The sequence below is a fragment of the Idiotropiscis lumnitzeri genome, chromosome 10, assembly GCF_059441095.1.
Source record: "Idiotropiscis lumnitzeri isolate Australia: NSW breed Sydney's pygmy pipehorse chromosome 10, RoL_Ilum_1.0, whole genome shotgun sequence".
Classification (NCBI taxonomy): Eukaryota; Metazoa; Chordata; class Actinopteri; order Syngnathiformes; family Syngnathidae; genus Idiotropiscis; species Idiotropiscis lumnitzeri.
The window spans coordinates 17,511,369-17,526,536 of NC_142400.1; the positions used below are offsets into that span (position 1 = coordinate 17,511,369).

The window sequence follows — 15,168 nt, forward strand, 5'->3', positions numbered from 1 at the left end:
TTGACAAAGAAAAAGTCTGGCTGAGGAAATTCATGAGAGTTTTTGCAACGCAAACACATACAATTCCATCCAAAAGTAAAGGGACACTGAATTGCTTTTGTGAATGGAGTAATTCTAATGTCAAACTTGGGTATAAAAGTCAAGTTAAGTTAATCAGGGATGTGAAGAAGTAAAGCATTTAGAACTTGCCACGACAATCTCCAGACTTCAACCCCACTGAGCATGAAAAATATTTTTGCAAAGATTGGAATGAAAAATAAATAGCAACTGAAAGACAATGCAGCGAAAGCCTGGGAATACCAGTTTCCACTTGTACAAATGTTGCACCAAACATTTTTATTTTAAGCTTTCTCTGTATTTGCATCCTTTCATACTTTGTATATTGGAAATGTTATTTCCTGAACCACATTAGAAATTTGAATTTGGAGATTGGAGCTGAACTGCAGCAAGAGAGTCATCTGAAGTCTGTCTTTTGGCAGAATACATGACAACTTCTGACAAGCCCAGTTCATCTGGCAACAGTCACAGAACCCTTTCTAAGGTTGCCACGCCTTTGGCCGACATGACCTGGACACAATAAATATAGACATGCGTGATGACTATTCTTAGTCTGTTCAAAGCTGCAGACACACGTGCTAGACTGGCCAGTTTGGGGAAGGGACTGATGGTGGGTGCTCCGTTTGCTGGATGGCTGGCTGGTACTTGCACATACCAGCACAAGAGAGACGTGCTTTTCCAGCTGGCAACCATCAGTGGTAATGCAAAGTCTCTAAACGGAGTGTGTGAGTAGGTGGTTGAGTTTTTTTGTTTTTTTTTTGGGTGAAGCAATGCGTGCCTGGGTAAATTGAATTAAGTGACTTCTCCCAGTGGATATGTTGAACTCACCTATGGTATAAAACACATCTTGAACTTTCTTTTTTGAACAACATACTCTCAAGGCTTCTTCTCGTGTATAAAGATAAAGATGTCCTTTATTAGTCCCAACAATAGGGAAATTTGAGGTGTGACAGCAGCAAAGATGTAGATCACACAGAGTCGGCGACGTAATGTAGCCGTTAATGTATGACATTAGCAGCAGACATTCATAAAAAGCATGCAAATATACACAGTATAAACGTATCTAAGTGTAAGGAAACACTCCTAATGCCTGTCCATTATACAGAGGGGGAAACGCTGTAATGATAAAAACTACTGAATGATTGAAAATACTGCAATGATAAAAATATTGCAATGATAAAAGTACTGTAATGGTAAGAGTACTGAAATGATAGAAAAGTACTGCATGATAGAAAATACTGCAATGATAAAAGTACTGTAATGGTAAAAAGTACTGCAATGATGAAATATACTGCAATGATAAAAGTACTGTAATAGTACAAGTACTGCAACGAAAGAAAAATGCTGCAATGATAAAAGTACTGCAATGATAAAAGTACTGTATAGTGAACGTCCTGCAATGGTAGAAATACTGCAGTGATAGAAGTACTGTTATAAGAATACTGTAATGGTAAACAAAATACATCATTGGTCAATATTTAAGTACACCATTGGCTGAAAGTACAGTAGTAGTGTATCTTGCATCCTAGGACTGCACAATTGCACTAATGCCCTCCCGTTTGTAGGCCTGACCCGATGTTCTTGTTAAAAAGTCTGACAGCAGTCGGCAGGAAGGAGCGGCGAAATCTCTCTTTGGTACAGCGAGGGTGTAACAGTTTTGGTACAGCGAGGGTGTAACAGTCTATCACTGAAGGAGCTGTGGAGTGTTCTCAGAGTGTCATTGAGTGGGTGGGCTGGGTTGTCCAGCATTGTTGACAGTTTTGCCGTTATCCTCCTGCCCCCCACTGAGTTCACAGAGTCCAGGGAGCAGCCCAGGACAGAGCTGGCCCTCCTCACTAGTTTGTCCAGTCTCTTTTTGTCCCGGCCCGAGATGCCTCCTGCCCAGGAGACCACTCCATAGAAGATGACTGATGAAACCACCGAGTCATAGAAGTTCCTGAGGAGTGTTCCCCGAACGCCAAAGGACCTCAGCCGCCTGAGTAGGAAGAGTCTGCTCTGACCCTTCCTATCGAGAGCGTCTGTGTTGTCGCTCCAGTCCAGTTTCTTGTTCAGATGAACACCCAGGTACTTGTAAGTTGAGACCCTCTCAACGTCTGTTCCCTTGGATATTCACTGGTGCAGGTGGAGAGTGCCGACGCTTGCGGAAATCCACCACCAGCTCTCTGGATTTCCCAGCGTTGATTTGGAGGCGGTTCTGCTGACACCAGTCCACGAACCACTGCGTAACCCCTCTGTACTCCCGATCGTCACCGTCAGTGATGAGGCCGACAATCGCAGATTCATCAGAGAACTTCTGCAGGTGACAGGTTGTGGAATTGTATTTGTAGTCCGAGGTGTATGTACACTTACTGATCAGCACAAGAGTTGATTGGCTTACCTTGATTATTTTTTGTAAAAGAAAATAGTAAATCAGACCAAAACTGTTCATGGCAGACTATTAGTGCTTGACAGTAAAATGTGTATGTTTTTATTGCATACTAAATGCCTTTGCTTAACAAAATCACTTAACATGCTGTCAAGGTGATTTGAAACAAACATCCCTCATACTTGTCAGCACTTTGAATACACCAAATGGTTCCCAAATTATTGGTTGTGTATGTGTGGTTGAGTAAGAAGGGATTCTGTGTCTGAGTTATGTTTCATTTTGCACCCCAAATATTTATCTCCTTTCCTTTGACTTTATGTGTAAATATAACTCTCTCCTTCCGATGGATTTATAGGATACAAGCTTTGCAGTCAGGATCTTGTTAAACTTTTGAGGGGGACTCAGGAGAGCCGAATGATGCCAAAAAACTACAACCATAATTGTAAAACCTTTACATATGCGCGCTCCTGTGAATTATTAATGCAATAACAAGAGGAAGCAACGAGACCTCTTTCTCCACGATTAAATACATACCTAAGCAGCCTTATGTGCTGTTTATGAAACATTTTTGAGCGACAAATACGTGCTGTATGTAGAAATATACCATCCATCCATTATATGCCGCTTATACGGGCCAGGTCGCGGGGGGGCATCAGCTTGAGCAGGGAAGCCCAGACCTCCCTCACCCCAGCCACGACTTCTAACTTTTTCCGAAGGGATCCCCAGGTGTTCCCAGGCCAGCCGGGAGACAGACTCTCCAGCGTCTACTGGGCCGTTGAGACAAGCCCTGAAAAACTCACCTGTGAGGCGTCCAGGAACCATCTTAATCAGATGCCGAGCCACCACATCTGGCTCCTCTCAACGTGGGGCAGCAGCGGCTCAGATCTGAATCTCTCTCGGGTGACCAAGCTTGTTGCTTGATTTTGTTCTTTCGGTTACGACCCACTGCTCATGACCATAGGTGAGGGTAGGACCGTTAAATCCTTCACCATGACAGACCGATACAGGGTCTGCATCACAACGGACGCTGCACAGATTCACCTGTCAATTTCATACTCCATCCTAGAGTCACTCTTGAACAAGATCCCAAGATACTTGAACTCCTCCACTTGGGGCAGGATCTCTTCCCTAACTCTACCCTCTTCCGACTGAGAGTCACGGCCTCAGATTTGGAGGTGCTGATTCTCATCTCAGCTGTTTCACACACATCTTTGAACCACTCCAGTGAGAGTTGGAGATCACGGATTGAAGCTAACAGTACCACATCATTTGCAAGAAGCAGAGATGCAATACTGAGGCCACCAAAGCAGACCCTGTCATTGCCTCGGCTGCGCCTAGAAATTCTGACCATGAAAGTTCTGAACAGAATCAGGTACAAAGGGCAGCCATGGTGGAGTACAACCCTCACTGGACACGAATCCGACTTACTGCCGGCAATGCGGGCCAAACTCAAGACATCGGTGGAACAGGGACAGAACAGGCCATATTAGGAGGCTCTGTAACCCGTACTCACGAGGCACACCCCACAGAACTCATGCGAGGTACACACTCAAACGCCTTCTCCACTGTAGAAATCTACATTTAAGCAAATAGTTGGTAGTCTGGACTTTTATGTCATATGCATTTGTATATCTTTTGATCCGAAACTCAAATGTCTATTGTCTCATATTCACATTTTGACCTCAAACCCAAATCAGCATACAACAAAAACCTGTTCCAATACTGTTATTAAGGGTGTCATCCTTTTTAGAGTCAATTATTTCATTGGTTAAATGGATGGATGGGTTTTGAAAATAGTAATGATGGTGGTGCCGCACAGTGCAGCGGCTTGGATCAGTTCTCAGCCAATTTAAGTGGCATCTCAATGCCCATAAGGCGTGTGAAGTATATTATAGCTTTGGCAAACCATAGCAATGTTGAGGGAGTGCAATGATTTCATACTTTGAAAACTTTTGGCAGACTGCAGCTCCTATAAACAGAAAACTACTTGTGATTTACCATGGAAAAAGGCAAAATTTGATTTTGCATTAATTTTCAATTTATTAGTACTTTAAAATGATTGCCTTTCTTAGATATGTCTTGTGTTGTTTTCATTTTAAGTGTCAAGAATATTTCATCATTTTGAATTCGATGTAGGCAACACGTTCCAGAAATACTGGGACGGGGGCATATATACCACTGTGTTGCATCACGTTTCCTTTTTGCAACTCAATAAATTAATTGGGAAATGAGGACAGTAATTGTTGAAGCTTGAAGTAGTTGGAAATCTTTCCCATTCTTATTGATGTAAAATTATCGTATTTTAGACTTCATAACGTGTTAGATGGGAGACAGGCTTGGACTGCTGGCGGGTCAGTCTATTACACAAACTCTTACTTTGAAATGCCCCCGTTGCAACATTTACAGATGCAGCTTGGCATTGTCGTGCTGAAATAAGGAGGGACTTCCCTGAAAAATACATTGTTTGGATGTCAGACAAAACCTGTACGTATCTTTCAGCATTCATGGTGCCTTCACAGATGTACAAATTACTCATGCCATGGGCACGAACACACCCCCATACCCTCACAGATGCTGCCTTTTGAACTTTGCGCTTATAACAATCCAGATGATCCTTTTCCTATTTGGCCCGGAGGACACGACGTCCATGAAGTGTTTGAAATGTGGAATAGCTCACTTTTCCATTTAGCATCATTCCCTCTCAGATGAGCTCGGGCCTAGAGAAGCCAGAGGCATTTCATATTGACATATGGCTTTTGTTGTGCATGGTAGAGTTTTAACTTGCATCTGTAGATGTAGCAACAAACTATGGAAACTGACAGTGGTATTCTGAAGTGTTCCTGCGCCAATAACACACATTGCACCAGGGTTCCCGAAGCTTTTTTGACCCAAGATCTACTTTTCAAGCCGAAAACCTCTCACGATCCATCATCTTTTGGTCGATGTGGGAGAGGGATTATGCCACGTATTCTCATTCAATCATTATTGGTGGCAGATATGTGTAAATGGGGGTGTTTTATGCTAACGAGCTCCTCAAACCCGGGCCGCAAATAGCACTCATGTTTGGGGGCGCAGAGCTCCTGACTTAGCTCAACACTATTTTATTGGGGAGAAAGTGAGGTTTTACATAGAAATAAATAAATAAATAAAATTGTTGACGTGAGACTGACTGGTAGTGCACTTGATACAATGATGCCGTTTTCTTCAATGCAGAGCTGCTTGAGGCATTGAATTGCTGCTGACAAAGATTGCAAAGATTTCTCCAGATTCTTTGAATCGTTTGAAGATATTAAGGACTATAGATGATGAAATTCCTAAATTCATTGTAATTGTATGTTGAGAAACATTATTGCACACACTGTTGTTCATTCACTAGGTGGTAAACCTCACTCGATCCATGTTTGTGAAGAACGGCACCTTTGTAGATGCTCCTTTTATACTCAACAATGACACACATCTGTTTCCAATTAACCTGATCAACGGTGTTCCAAACGCTCCTCAATTTTCCCAGTTTTTTGTTGCCCCGACCAATATGTCTAGAGTGTCTTCAATTGAAAGTATTGCAAATCCCTGTATTGTTAGTTTTATTTATTTATTATTATTTTTTTTTTACATCATACACAGTGTCTCAACTTTGTTGGAATTGGGGTATGTCTTATGATGCCGTCATGTAACAAGTGCTTCACTGTTGTCTTGGACCTATTTGCCTGAGTATAGGCAGTCTTCTGCTCTTACCTCATTGTCTGTACCCACGTCAAGCAGGACAGGAAGGCACTGCTGTGGGGGAACGCCTCCACAGGCTGAGTAGAGGGCCAGCTTTCCCACTGGAATTCCCATCCCATTGCAGCCAAGGTCTCCCAGGCCCAAGATTCTCTCACCATCAGTCACGCACACAGCCTGGCAACAATCACCAAATTGTTACTTGCATTCACATTATATATTATATATAAAATAATTGCAACTAAATCTCCACTTGGGGATAATGGAACTTGGCCGGGGTGATCAAGTGTCAAGTGGGCACTTGCAGACCACCCAGATCGCTCGTGCCTGTGTGTGACACCATTGCAAAGATGTAGTTTATATGGTATTGCATTTGAACAAAAGATTAAGGTAATTTCTATCTCCTTTATACAAGTATGAAAATTAATATTGAAGTGCATTTGTATGAAGAGAAAAGTTTGAAAAAAAAAAAATAAAAAAATCAATGTAGTGGTCTAACGTGGCTTATTTCTCCACTGAAATGCTACAGGTGGGTGCCGGAAGAGTGGTGGAATGTCAGTGGCGAAGCAAATACCCTTTTGTTGACAGCTGTGAACAGGTGGCTAAGGTTATTCATATATTTTGCATACCAGGAATAGCTGCCGATTTGAGAAGAGTTTGCTGGGGTGAGGCCATTTAAAGATTAGGATACAAATAAAAGTATCTAAAAAAAAACCCTCAAAAATGCCCTGGGAGTCAAGGAAGAGAGGCCAAAATTGGGGTTATGTGCTCTCTCTTTCGAGCTCTAGTTAGAGGGTAAGCAGCAGCATTTTGCACCAACTGGAGACGCTTGAAGGGAGGACTGGCTGACTCCAAAATAAAGTGCATGACAATAATCTAGCCGAGCTGTAACCAAGGCATGGATTACTGTTTCTAATTGCTGCTGAGAATGAAAGGGCTTCACTTTAGCCACCTGCCTAAGAACCTGGCTGACTTTTGCACAGTTTCGGCCTGCATGTCCTGCCCATCATTGCTCCAGGGCCCCTTTTGGGGCTGGAGGGTCAGGGATTGAGGCCTTGGCTGTTGGCTACTTTTCCTGTCAGCAGCTCAGTTACTGGGCTGCTCTTTCTTCGTACCTCTGAGAGACCTTCACCCTAACCTATGGAAACAGGATTCAGTTCCAATGCTGGCCCCTTGTATCCAGCTGGTTCAAAGAGACCATCAAAGATGATCAAATCCCCTGACAGTAATTGGCACAGTTTAATGCGACATTACCTTGACGTCTTTCTCTGGCCAGTTTCGTAGGACTGATGCAATGTGGCCACGGTCATGGACAGTGATGAACAGACCCCTAGAATGCAGAACGAATGATGGATCAAAACACTGATATTTTCACTAGCATGAAATAAAATTGCCATCTCATTTATTGTAACTATTCCGACAAGAAAATGGGCATTAAAATGATTTTGGGATCAAAAATTAAAAAAGAAAACAACTCAATGGTACTTTGAATGTGCTTGTTTATGATTTGAAAGAAAAACAGTATTTACACTTAGTTTCAAGGTGGAGCTGTCATTGCCTTTGAGCCTTCAGTCGTCCTAGGCGGAACTATATGAAATACTGAAGGCATTTTAGCGTGATAGATTTTATTGTTGAGCCCAGAGCTCTGGGCTATTGCAAGTTTACTTTGGACCCCTCAAGCTGCCAAAATATTCATTCATTCATATCACCCCCCTCTTTCCCTACTCCCCAACATATTCTGTATCCTAGCAGCTGGCACCAATGTCCTCTGGTGCAAGACAATCCCAGGATAAAGAGATCAGGTCTGTGTGTGGGGTCTAGCTATAGCCTGTTTTTTTTTCCCAGGAAGCCCATCTGTTAATAGTATGGGACATCTCAGCCATGTGGCAGCAATCCTAAAAATGTCACTATTTATAATATTCTTTTAAGTTCAATGCCAGACGAACTACACAGTGGGAAAAAAGTGAAAAAACAATTGTAATGCGATTTTAAGAGGAAAATTGAAAATGAATTTTTGTGTCCCAAAAATGATTTATCAATTTAGTATATTTTTTCACCTACATTAATTATTATTAAATCAGTAAAAAACAAATAACATCTTGTTACTCTAATTTATTTTTGTTTAAATTGCATTGGTGTACAGCATACGCTGTATATTGTACATTGGTAGGCCCTACCTTTGATTGATTAGAGCACATTCAGTAAGGTATCAGTTCAATAAGCGAATCCAGTGTCACAACATTCATTTGCAACAAGAGTTGTATTAATTTGTCACAAAAGATAAAGATAAAAGATAAAGATAAAGATGTCCTTTATTAGTCCCACAATGGGGAAATTTGCAGTGTGACGGCAGCAAAGATATAGATCACTTCAGGGGCGGCATTGTAATGTAGCCGTTAACGTATAACATAAGGAGACATTCAGAACAAGCAAACCTATGCGAATATACACAGTATATACGTATGTACACAACCACTGGATTTGAAGAGTGATGATGAATCTGTATCCCCCTCGACCAATATCATAGTTGCAAAAGAACTGTATGAGATGACCAAAGCAGACAAGCAGAGTGCTGAGGAATGCTCTAATCACTGTCAATGTTAACAAAAAAAATTCATGTGACGTATCCTTCCTCCATTTCTCATTTTCTGGCCCTCTGCACTTCAATATGCTGCTGAACTTATGGCATTTGACCCTGACAAAGTAGAGCAACAGGGGGAGCTGTTTTAATAGCCTTTAAAACCCACACAGAACATAACTCTTGGCAGAAAGTACAGGAACAGCTAAGAGGTAAAGTTGCAGATATGACATCAGGAGTCACTGGCTTTTAAATCAATCATCACCATGTCAAATAATGCTATTCTCTCCAGGCTAATATTTTTCGCGGTTAACAAAGTCTGATAGAATCAAGGGAATGCGTGTAACATGAAAACTATTTGTCCTACAGTGCACCCATAAAGAGTGTGAGAGAAAGAGGATGAGATTACACATTTTCTGAGTACATTGTTGTGAAATGAAGTCACTGTAGCCTGTCTGGACTTCTTAAAGGGATAATCACAAAGAGTTAAAAAGTTTAGGGTAAAAGGCTAATTCTGTTTACTGCTATTAAATCACTTAAAAGTGCAAGGAGTGCATGACATCATGCTGTATCTTTGATGATATAAAGTATATAGAAAACAAAACATTAAGCAATTGCTTTACTTCAAACACAGTCACTTTGTCGGAGGCTGTTTGACCTTTAGGTTTTTTTGTACTTCACATTTAGGGTGTTCAAGGATTACCATTCTAAAACGGTTTTAAGTAACATTTTGTCAAGAAAGCGCACAACTAACTACATTTTTATTAATGGTAAAACTTAAAAGGCATTCCTTATCTCTGAGTGCGGCTTTCAGTAATAAGTTGAACCACTGAAGCTGAAATGAACGTCAAGTACCATGGCTCTTGTACTAATCATCTGTGCAAACTAAACATGGAAAAAAGTACACACGAGTTTGGGGATTTATTGTCGTCATGCATATGCAGGCACACAGTTAGTGTATTTGTAGTGTTTTGTTTTATGGACAAAATTGTATTTGCCGGACTGCTGCTCGTGAAATAGCAGTGCTACATAGCTGTCGCCTCATTTTCTAGATGAAAGGAGGACCACAAAGCAATGAGCTGCCCTGTCTGCTTATCCTGTAAGAGCGTGGCGAGAACAGAGAGGGTAAAGAAAACAACCTGATGACATGAAACAGCACTGCCGCTGACCTGCAGCCCAACACCAAATCCACAGCAGAGACTGTGGAAAAGCCGGTTCACACGGTGACCCCAAAAACATTGAGCCCCATCAAGAAGATGGCCTCCAGTCTTTGACCCGTGTCCAGACTAAACACAACCAGTCACCATTCTTCAGCCTCAACACTTTACCTTAATCTTCAGTATGCTGGACACCCTCTCTCAGTGAGCCACATAAGGTTGAGCTGACACAATGAGGAGTTAGACAGGGACAACAGTGTTAGAGGTCAAGATCACACACTTTAAATTTTTGGACTTCTTTGAACCTTGACCTGGAAAAGGTTTCTGTGTGTACCTTGGCAATGATGTAGGGTCGCAAACCAATTTCTTATATCCAAGCCTCATGAATTAAATACATCTGCTAAATAACCAATAAGTCCAAGAAGAGGTATGGTTTAATGAGACTTCCAAGTATGTCTGCTGCTAAGACAACACAGTAAGGCATAGTGAGGGCAATAGCACACTTGCTTTTCTTCAGGTGGAACGAACTGCTGTTTTAGGCAAGGTGGAGGGAATTTTGAACAGATCCAAACACCACACAAAAATTGGCTCCAAAAGATAGGCATCTGTTCCAAAAGTAAGGAATTTCACCTTTCAGCACGTCAGTGACCCAAAGCATGTATCCATATAACACAGACTGACACCAGAAGACGGATAAAGCTCTGCCAGAGCCCAGCTCTGAATCCAATTAAAACTCTGTGGGGATGACCTGAAGATTGCTGTGCACAAGGGATGCCCTCACACTCTGATACATTTGTGGCATTTGGCTGATTTGACGAGTGACAATTAACACATGTACAATGTAATGCAAAGTCAATAGCGAAGGATGAGACATTTTTTAAATGTCTCGTGAGTTACTCCTAAATTATTGAGGTATCATCATCAAGCTAAAAAAATTGGATGAACTTCAAAGACATTTCAAGAGTGTTCTTTTTACAGCATAAGGATTTAAAATTGGAACTGTATGGTCATCAAAGACCGCAGTGATTTAAATTGTATATAATTGGGTATTTTTCAATGATCCACAAGCGTTTCTTATTAAAATGACCTCAGCTAAATTGAGGTTTCATTTCAATGACAACTAATTCATGACAGAAATGTTATTACTTAATCCCCAACATAACGTGGCACTCAGTGCACTTTCTCAACACACGTATTTATTATTATTTTATTTGTATTATTTATATTCGCACTGGAGAGGGGAGCTCTCCAATCGGAGTATAATGACAGTAATTTTGATTCTGGATGCATATTCAAATAAACTGCAGAGGACTTGTTTTATCTTCAAGATATATTGTTTGTTAAGTTAATTGTTGCAGCAAGGGATGGGCTAGCTTTGATACCAGATATCGGTATCGAGACAATACCGGCTTTATTTTATGGTATCGGGTACTCGTGATGACTACAAGGATGCAAGCCACCATGACTTGAGGCTAAAAAAAAAAATAAAATAAAAAACTGCTCAGCAGGAGTTTCCGCTTATACTGTACCAGTTTGACACATCAGCAAATCATCATCTGCATGAGAAAGAAACGCCGTTGTTTCCAAGAATTTGTCATTATTTTCAATGAAAAGTACGAGAGCCATCTGTACAAGTAATCCAAACTTGGACTGTTATCAGTTTGAAAAAGTGGTAGTGAACATCCCTAGTTGCAGCCATAAACCAGCCGGTGCAGTCAATGGGCCATGAAAGCTGGTTAATTAAATTGATGACGCCCACGTTAATCCTAACCTGTCATATACTGTTGACATGGTATATATTAAGAGTGATGGGCAGTCCGTCAGTACAAATGGGAGGTCCATCATCACTGACAACTGATGCAAACTTTGAAACACTGATGGAATAAGCGCCGCGGGTCCATCACCCAAACTGTCACTAACCCAAAAGGCAAAAACAACTTTTGGCAAGCCCTCTCCTGGGACCTCTTCCCCAAGGAGTACAGGGCGATTTCGGTAAACTTGTTCATCAAGTACCACCCTAACTAGCTTCTCTGCTGTGGAGAGGATGTTCTCCACTACAGGAGACATCCTCAGGCCAAAGAGGACCTTCCTGGCCAGTGCCAAATTCCAAAAGCTGTCCCTGTTGGGGTACCCAGCAACAAGAGGCAGTTTTGGGAGGAGAAGCAGGAGAAAGACCAGTATGAGTGTAATCATTTTTACATTTATTTATGTAAAGTGGTCGAAGTGTTTCTCAATTGCCATGGCTCAGAGATAGAGCGGGTCGTCCAATAACCAGAGCGTATGATTCCCGCTCTGTTCGAGTCATGTGTTGGTGTGTCCTTGGTCAAGACTCCCAACTTGCTTCCAGTGCCACTCAAAGTTTGGTGGTGGTCGGATGGGGCCGTGGGCGCACACTGGAAGCGACGCTCCCGTCAGTTTGCCCTCGGGCAACTGCGGCTCCATAAGTAGTTTACCACCACCAGAATAATGGCTCTATTGTGAGTGCTTGAATGTGCTGTTATCCTTGTAAACATTTTTTTCCCCAAAACAGCGTTAAAGAACTGCAATTTAGCGATGACGAAAGCACGATTAAAATAAAGATGACGGAGTGACGTAATGATGACTGATGGACTGGGCCGACCTGAAATAATGACAGACCACTGATGATGGAGTGGCAGGCCGGCCGCTGGCCAATGAAGTATGATGCATCGGCAAAATCTTGTGATGCGCACACCACCGTATATCAACATAAAATGGATTAACATTTATTAAAATCTGTGATCTCTCCTTGTAATGCATGATCTGCAATGAGTCAAACCACATCAAGACGAATGCATAGAAATGACCATTATTGTGTTAAATGTTCTCAAAACTATAACAAGGAATTAAAAATATATATATAAATAGGAGAAACACATTTTAAAGTTTGCATGACAAAAAAAATGTCCTTGTGCAGCTTCATGGCTTCTCAAAACTTGTTTGGAGTACCACTCCAAAATTAACACATGAGATTTTTCTGCCAGACCAGCTGCTGGGATGCTGGAATTAATATTATAGTTGGAAGGTTAAAAGGGTGGCCACGGGGAAAAAAGAGCATTTCATTTCCAGTAACACATTTCGCAGATAATGTAATTTTTTTTCTCGTTAACACATTCAAGTGACCACAAATAATATTGTTGGAATGCATTAAGAAAGCACATTTTATTTTGTGCCACAATCTGATACTAATAATTATATTTTGATTGCCTCTTTGGACTGTGCCATGCTTCACTGACTGTTTATACGTTTACAGTTGTTAGGTTTCAAATATATAAACTGAACAACTTTGGTCACACGAATCACCACACTTCTAAAGCTCATTGCTTGTGAATCACCCGTTGTATTGAAAACTATTTTATTTTTAACGTTGCTTTTTCTCAAAAATCACAGAGCATACTTTTTTTCCCCCCAAACAGACTCTCGGTCTCTTTTTTTCTGTCTTACCTGGGTTAGTTTTTGGGCGTGTGTTAGTGACAAAGTTCGACCGGATCAAGGATTAGTTGATCAGAGGGTCAGCATTGTATAAACCTTTGTTGTAGAGCTTTATAGTTTTATTCAAGTGTTTGAAGTCTTGGCTAGTGATGGGAAAATGAAGCTCCAAGTTTGCTTCAGAACCAACTACTGTATTTTTGAGTCCTCCAGATGGCAGTGATGGTTTAAATAAAGGGTTTAAAAAATGGCAATTCATTTTCTTTCAGACCAATGTTGAACAGAGAGTGCCATCTAGAGGAGTCCAAAAATACTACAACTGGTTCATGAAGCAGAATTGAAGCTTCATTTACCCATCACTAGTCTTGGCTGTTACGTGCTCAATGTCAAAGAAGCAAGAGCAGAATTGTATTCTTGATGTGTGCACAGTGGCTTTAGCGGAATTGCTCTTGGTTGACAATGAATGTTTGGGTCATCAACAATTGTTTTCTGGGTCAGTCCAGGGTCCTTCGTTAGTTTCAACTTTGTCCACTGTAGCTCCTGTTACTTCTACGTCATGTAAGCAGCTCATAATCGTTCCTTTTAGAAAACATTTTTCCTGATAACAAAATTAACCTATAGCAGCTTTAGTGAAAAAATGCTCGCACATAATGAATGGGCACCATTGCACAAGTCCACGTCAGATGACTTGGCGTAAAAAAAAAAACACATTTTGGTGCCTTAAGCGTATCTTGAGTTCAGGTGAGATGGAAGAGGATGATTCATAGTGGCAAGCCCGGAATAGGTTTAAGTTGAAAGAGACCCGTCATTCTGCATGACAATGCAGTTGAATTCGACAGGTTACCCAAAAAAATAAAAAATGAAAAATGTGGAAGAGTTCACAAATTATAAACATGCTAATTAAAGTGTATAACATCCATCTGCCTGAATTCCATTACAACCGTAAGTCTGGAATACATAAAACACACATTTTTGGTTTGGTTTATGACCACTAGATGCAAAGACGAACAGCAGTATAGTACTTGAGCAATGATACAACTCAATTCTACATTGGTTTCCTTTCACAAAGAGTAATCAAAACTGTAACGGCTTTCCATGGAAAACATGTATGCAGAATATGCTGAAGAAAGTTCCAAATTGTATGTAAAACAAAATGTTTCCATGTAATATGAGAGGAAGTAGTTTTGCCCTTACCCAACATTTTCCTTGGAAATGGATCAGGGAAACCAGACAAGTACCGTAGTGTGCATGCGAGACTAGACGAAGCAACTTTCTTGATATTCAAGTCGAAAGACTTCTGGAATAAATGACTGGGAATCCTTGCAGACAACGCTTTGGCAAAGTATGGATGCTGTGCGCCACTAAGTACCCAAGTAAATGGCCAAACAATAACGAGGAGAACTCAGCATGGCGTTCCTGGCAGGGCGAGTTTATGCACACATTAATGCCACGGCGTGACTTGACCAATTGACATGAAATGAACCATTGCAAAGGAAAATGTAATTGTAATAACATTGTAATAACAACCTGGGGCACGGAAACGCAACATGATTATGTGGTTCCTAATTCCGTGGCATTTCCTCAACACAATCATTTCTTCACACAAAAGCATTCTTTTGCAGAATTCGAGAGAGAAGAGGCAACTTGACCAAGACTAGTGTCGAACACGGTCCTTTCATCACTTTGACATGAAATGTGACCGTGAGGAATTTTCTTTCCGGACAGTTCTCTTTCCTTTCCTTTCACACCCTCCTTGACCCGCCAAAGACAATGCACTCTTCTCTTCTGCCTCCCACTCTTCTTGGTGTGCCCACACTTTTGTGGTTTTTCCATTGCAGCACACA

The 15,168-nt window shown here is 41.2% G+C and overlaps 1 protein-coding gene across 2 annotated transcripts in view; it reads right to left on the reverse strand.

Moving 5' to 3' along the window:
- The window catches only part of me1 (malic enzyme 1, NADP(+)-dependent, cytosolic), a 77,573-nt gene that overhangs the window by 14,792 nt on the left and 47,613 nt on the right, over positions 1–15,168 (reverse strand). For both annotated transcript variants that reach the window (XM_088307557.1, XM_088307558.1), the window contains 2 exons: positions 7,397–7,472; positions 6,158–6,319 (listed from right to left, as the gene is read on the reverse strand). In XM_088307557.1, coding sequence (XP_088163683.1) covers positions 6,158–6,319; positions 7,397–7,472 — 238 coding nt within the window. The remainder of the gene's footprint in view (positions 1–6,157; positions 6,320–7,396; positions 7,473–15,168) is intronic.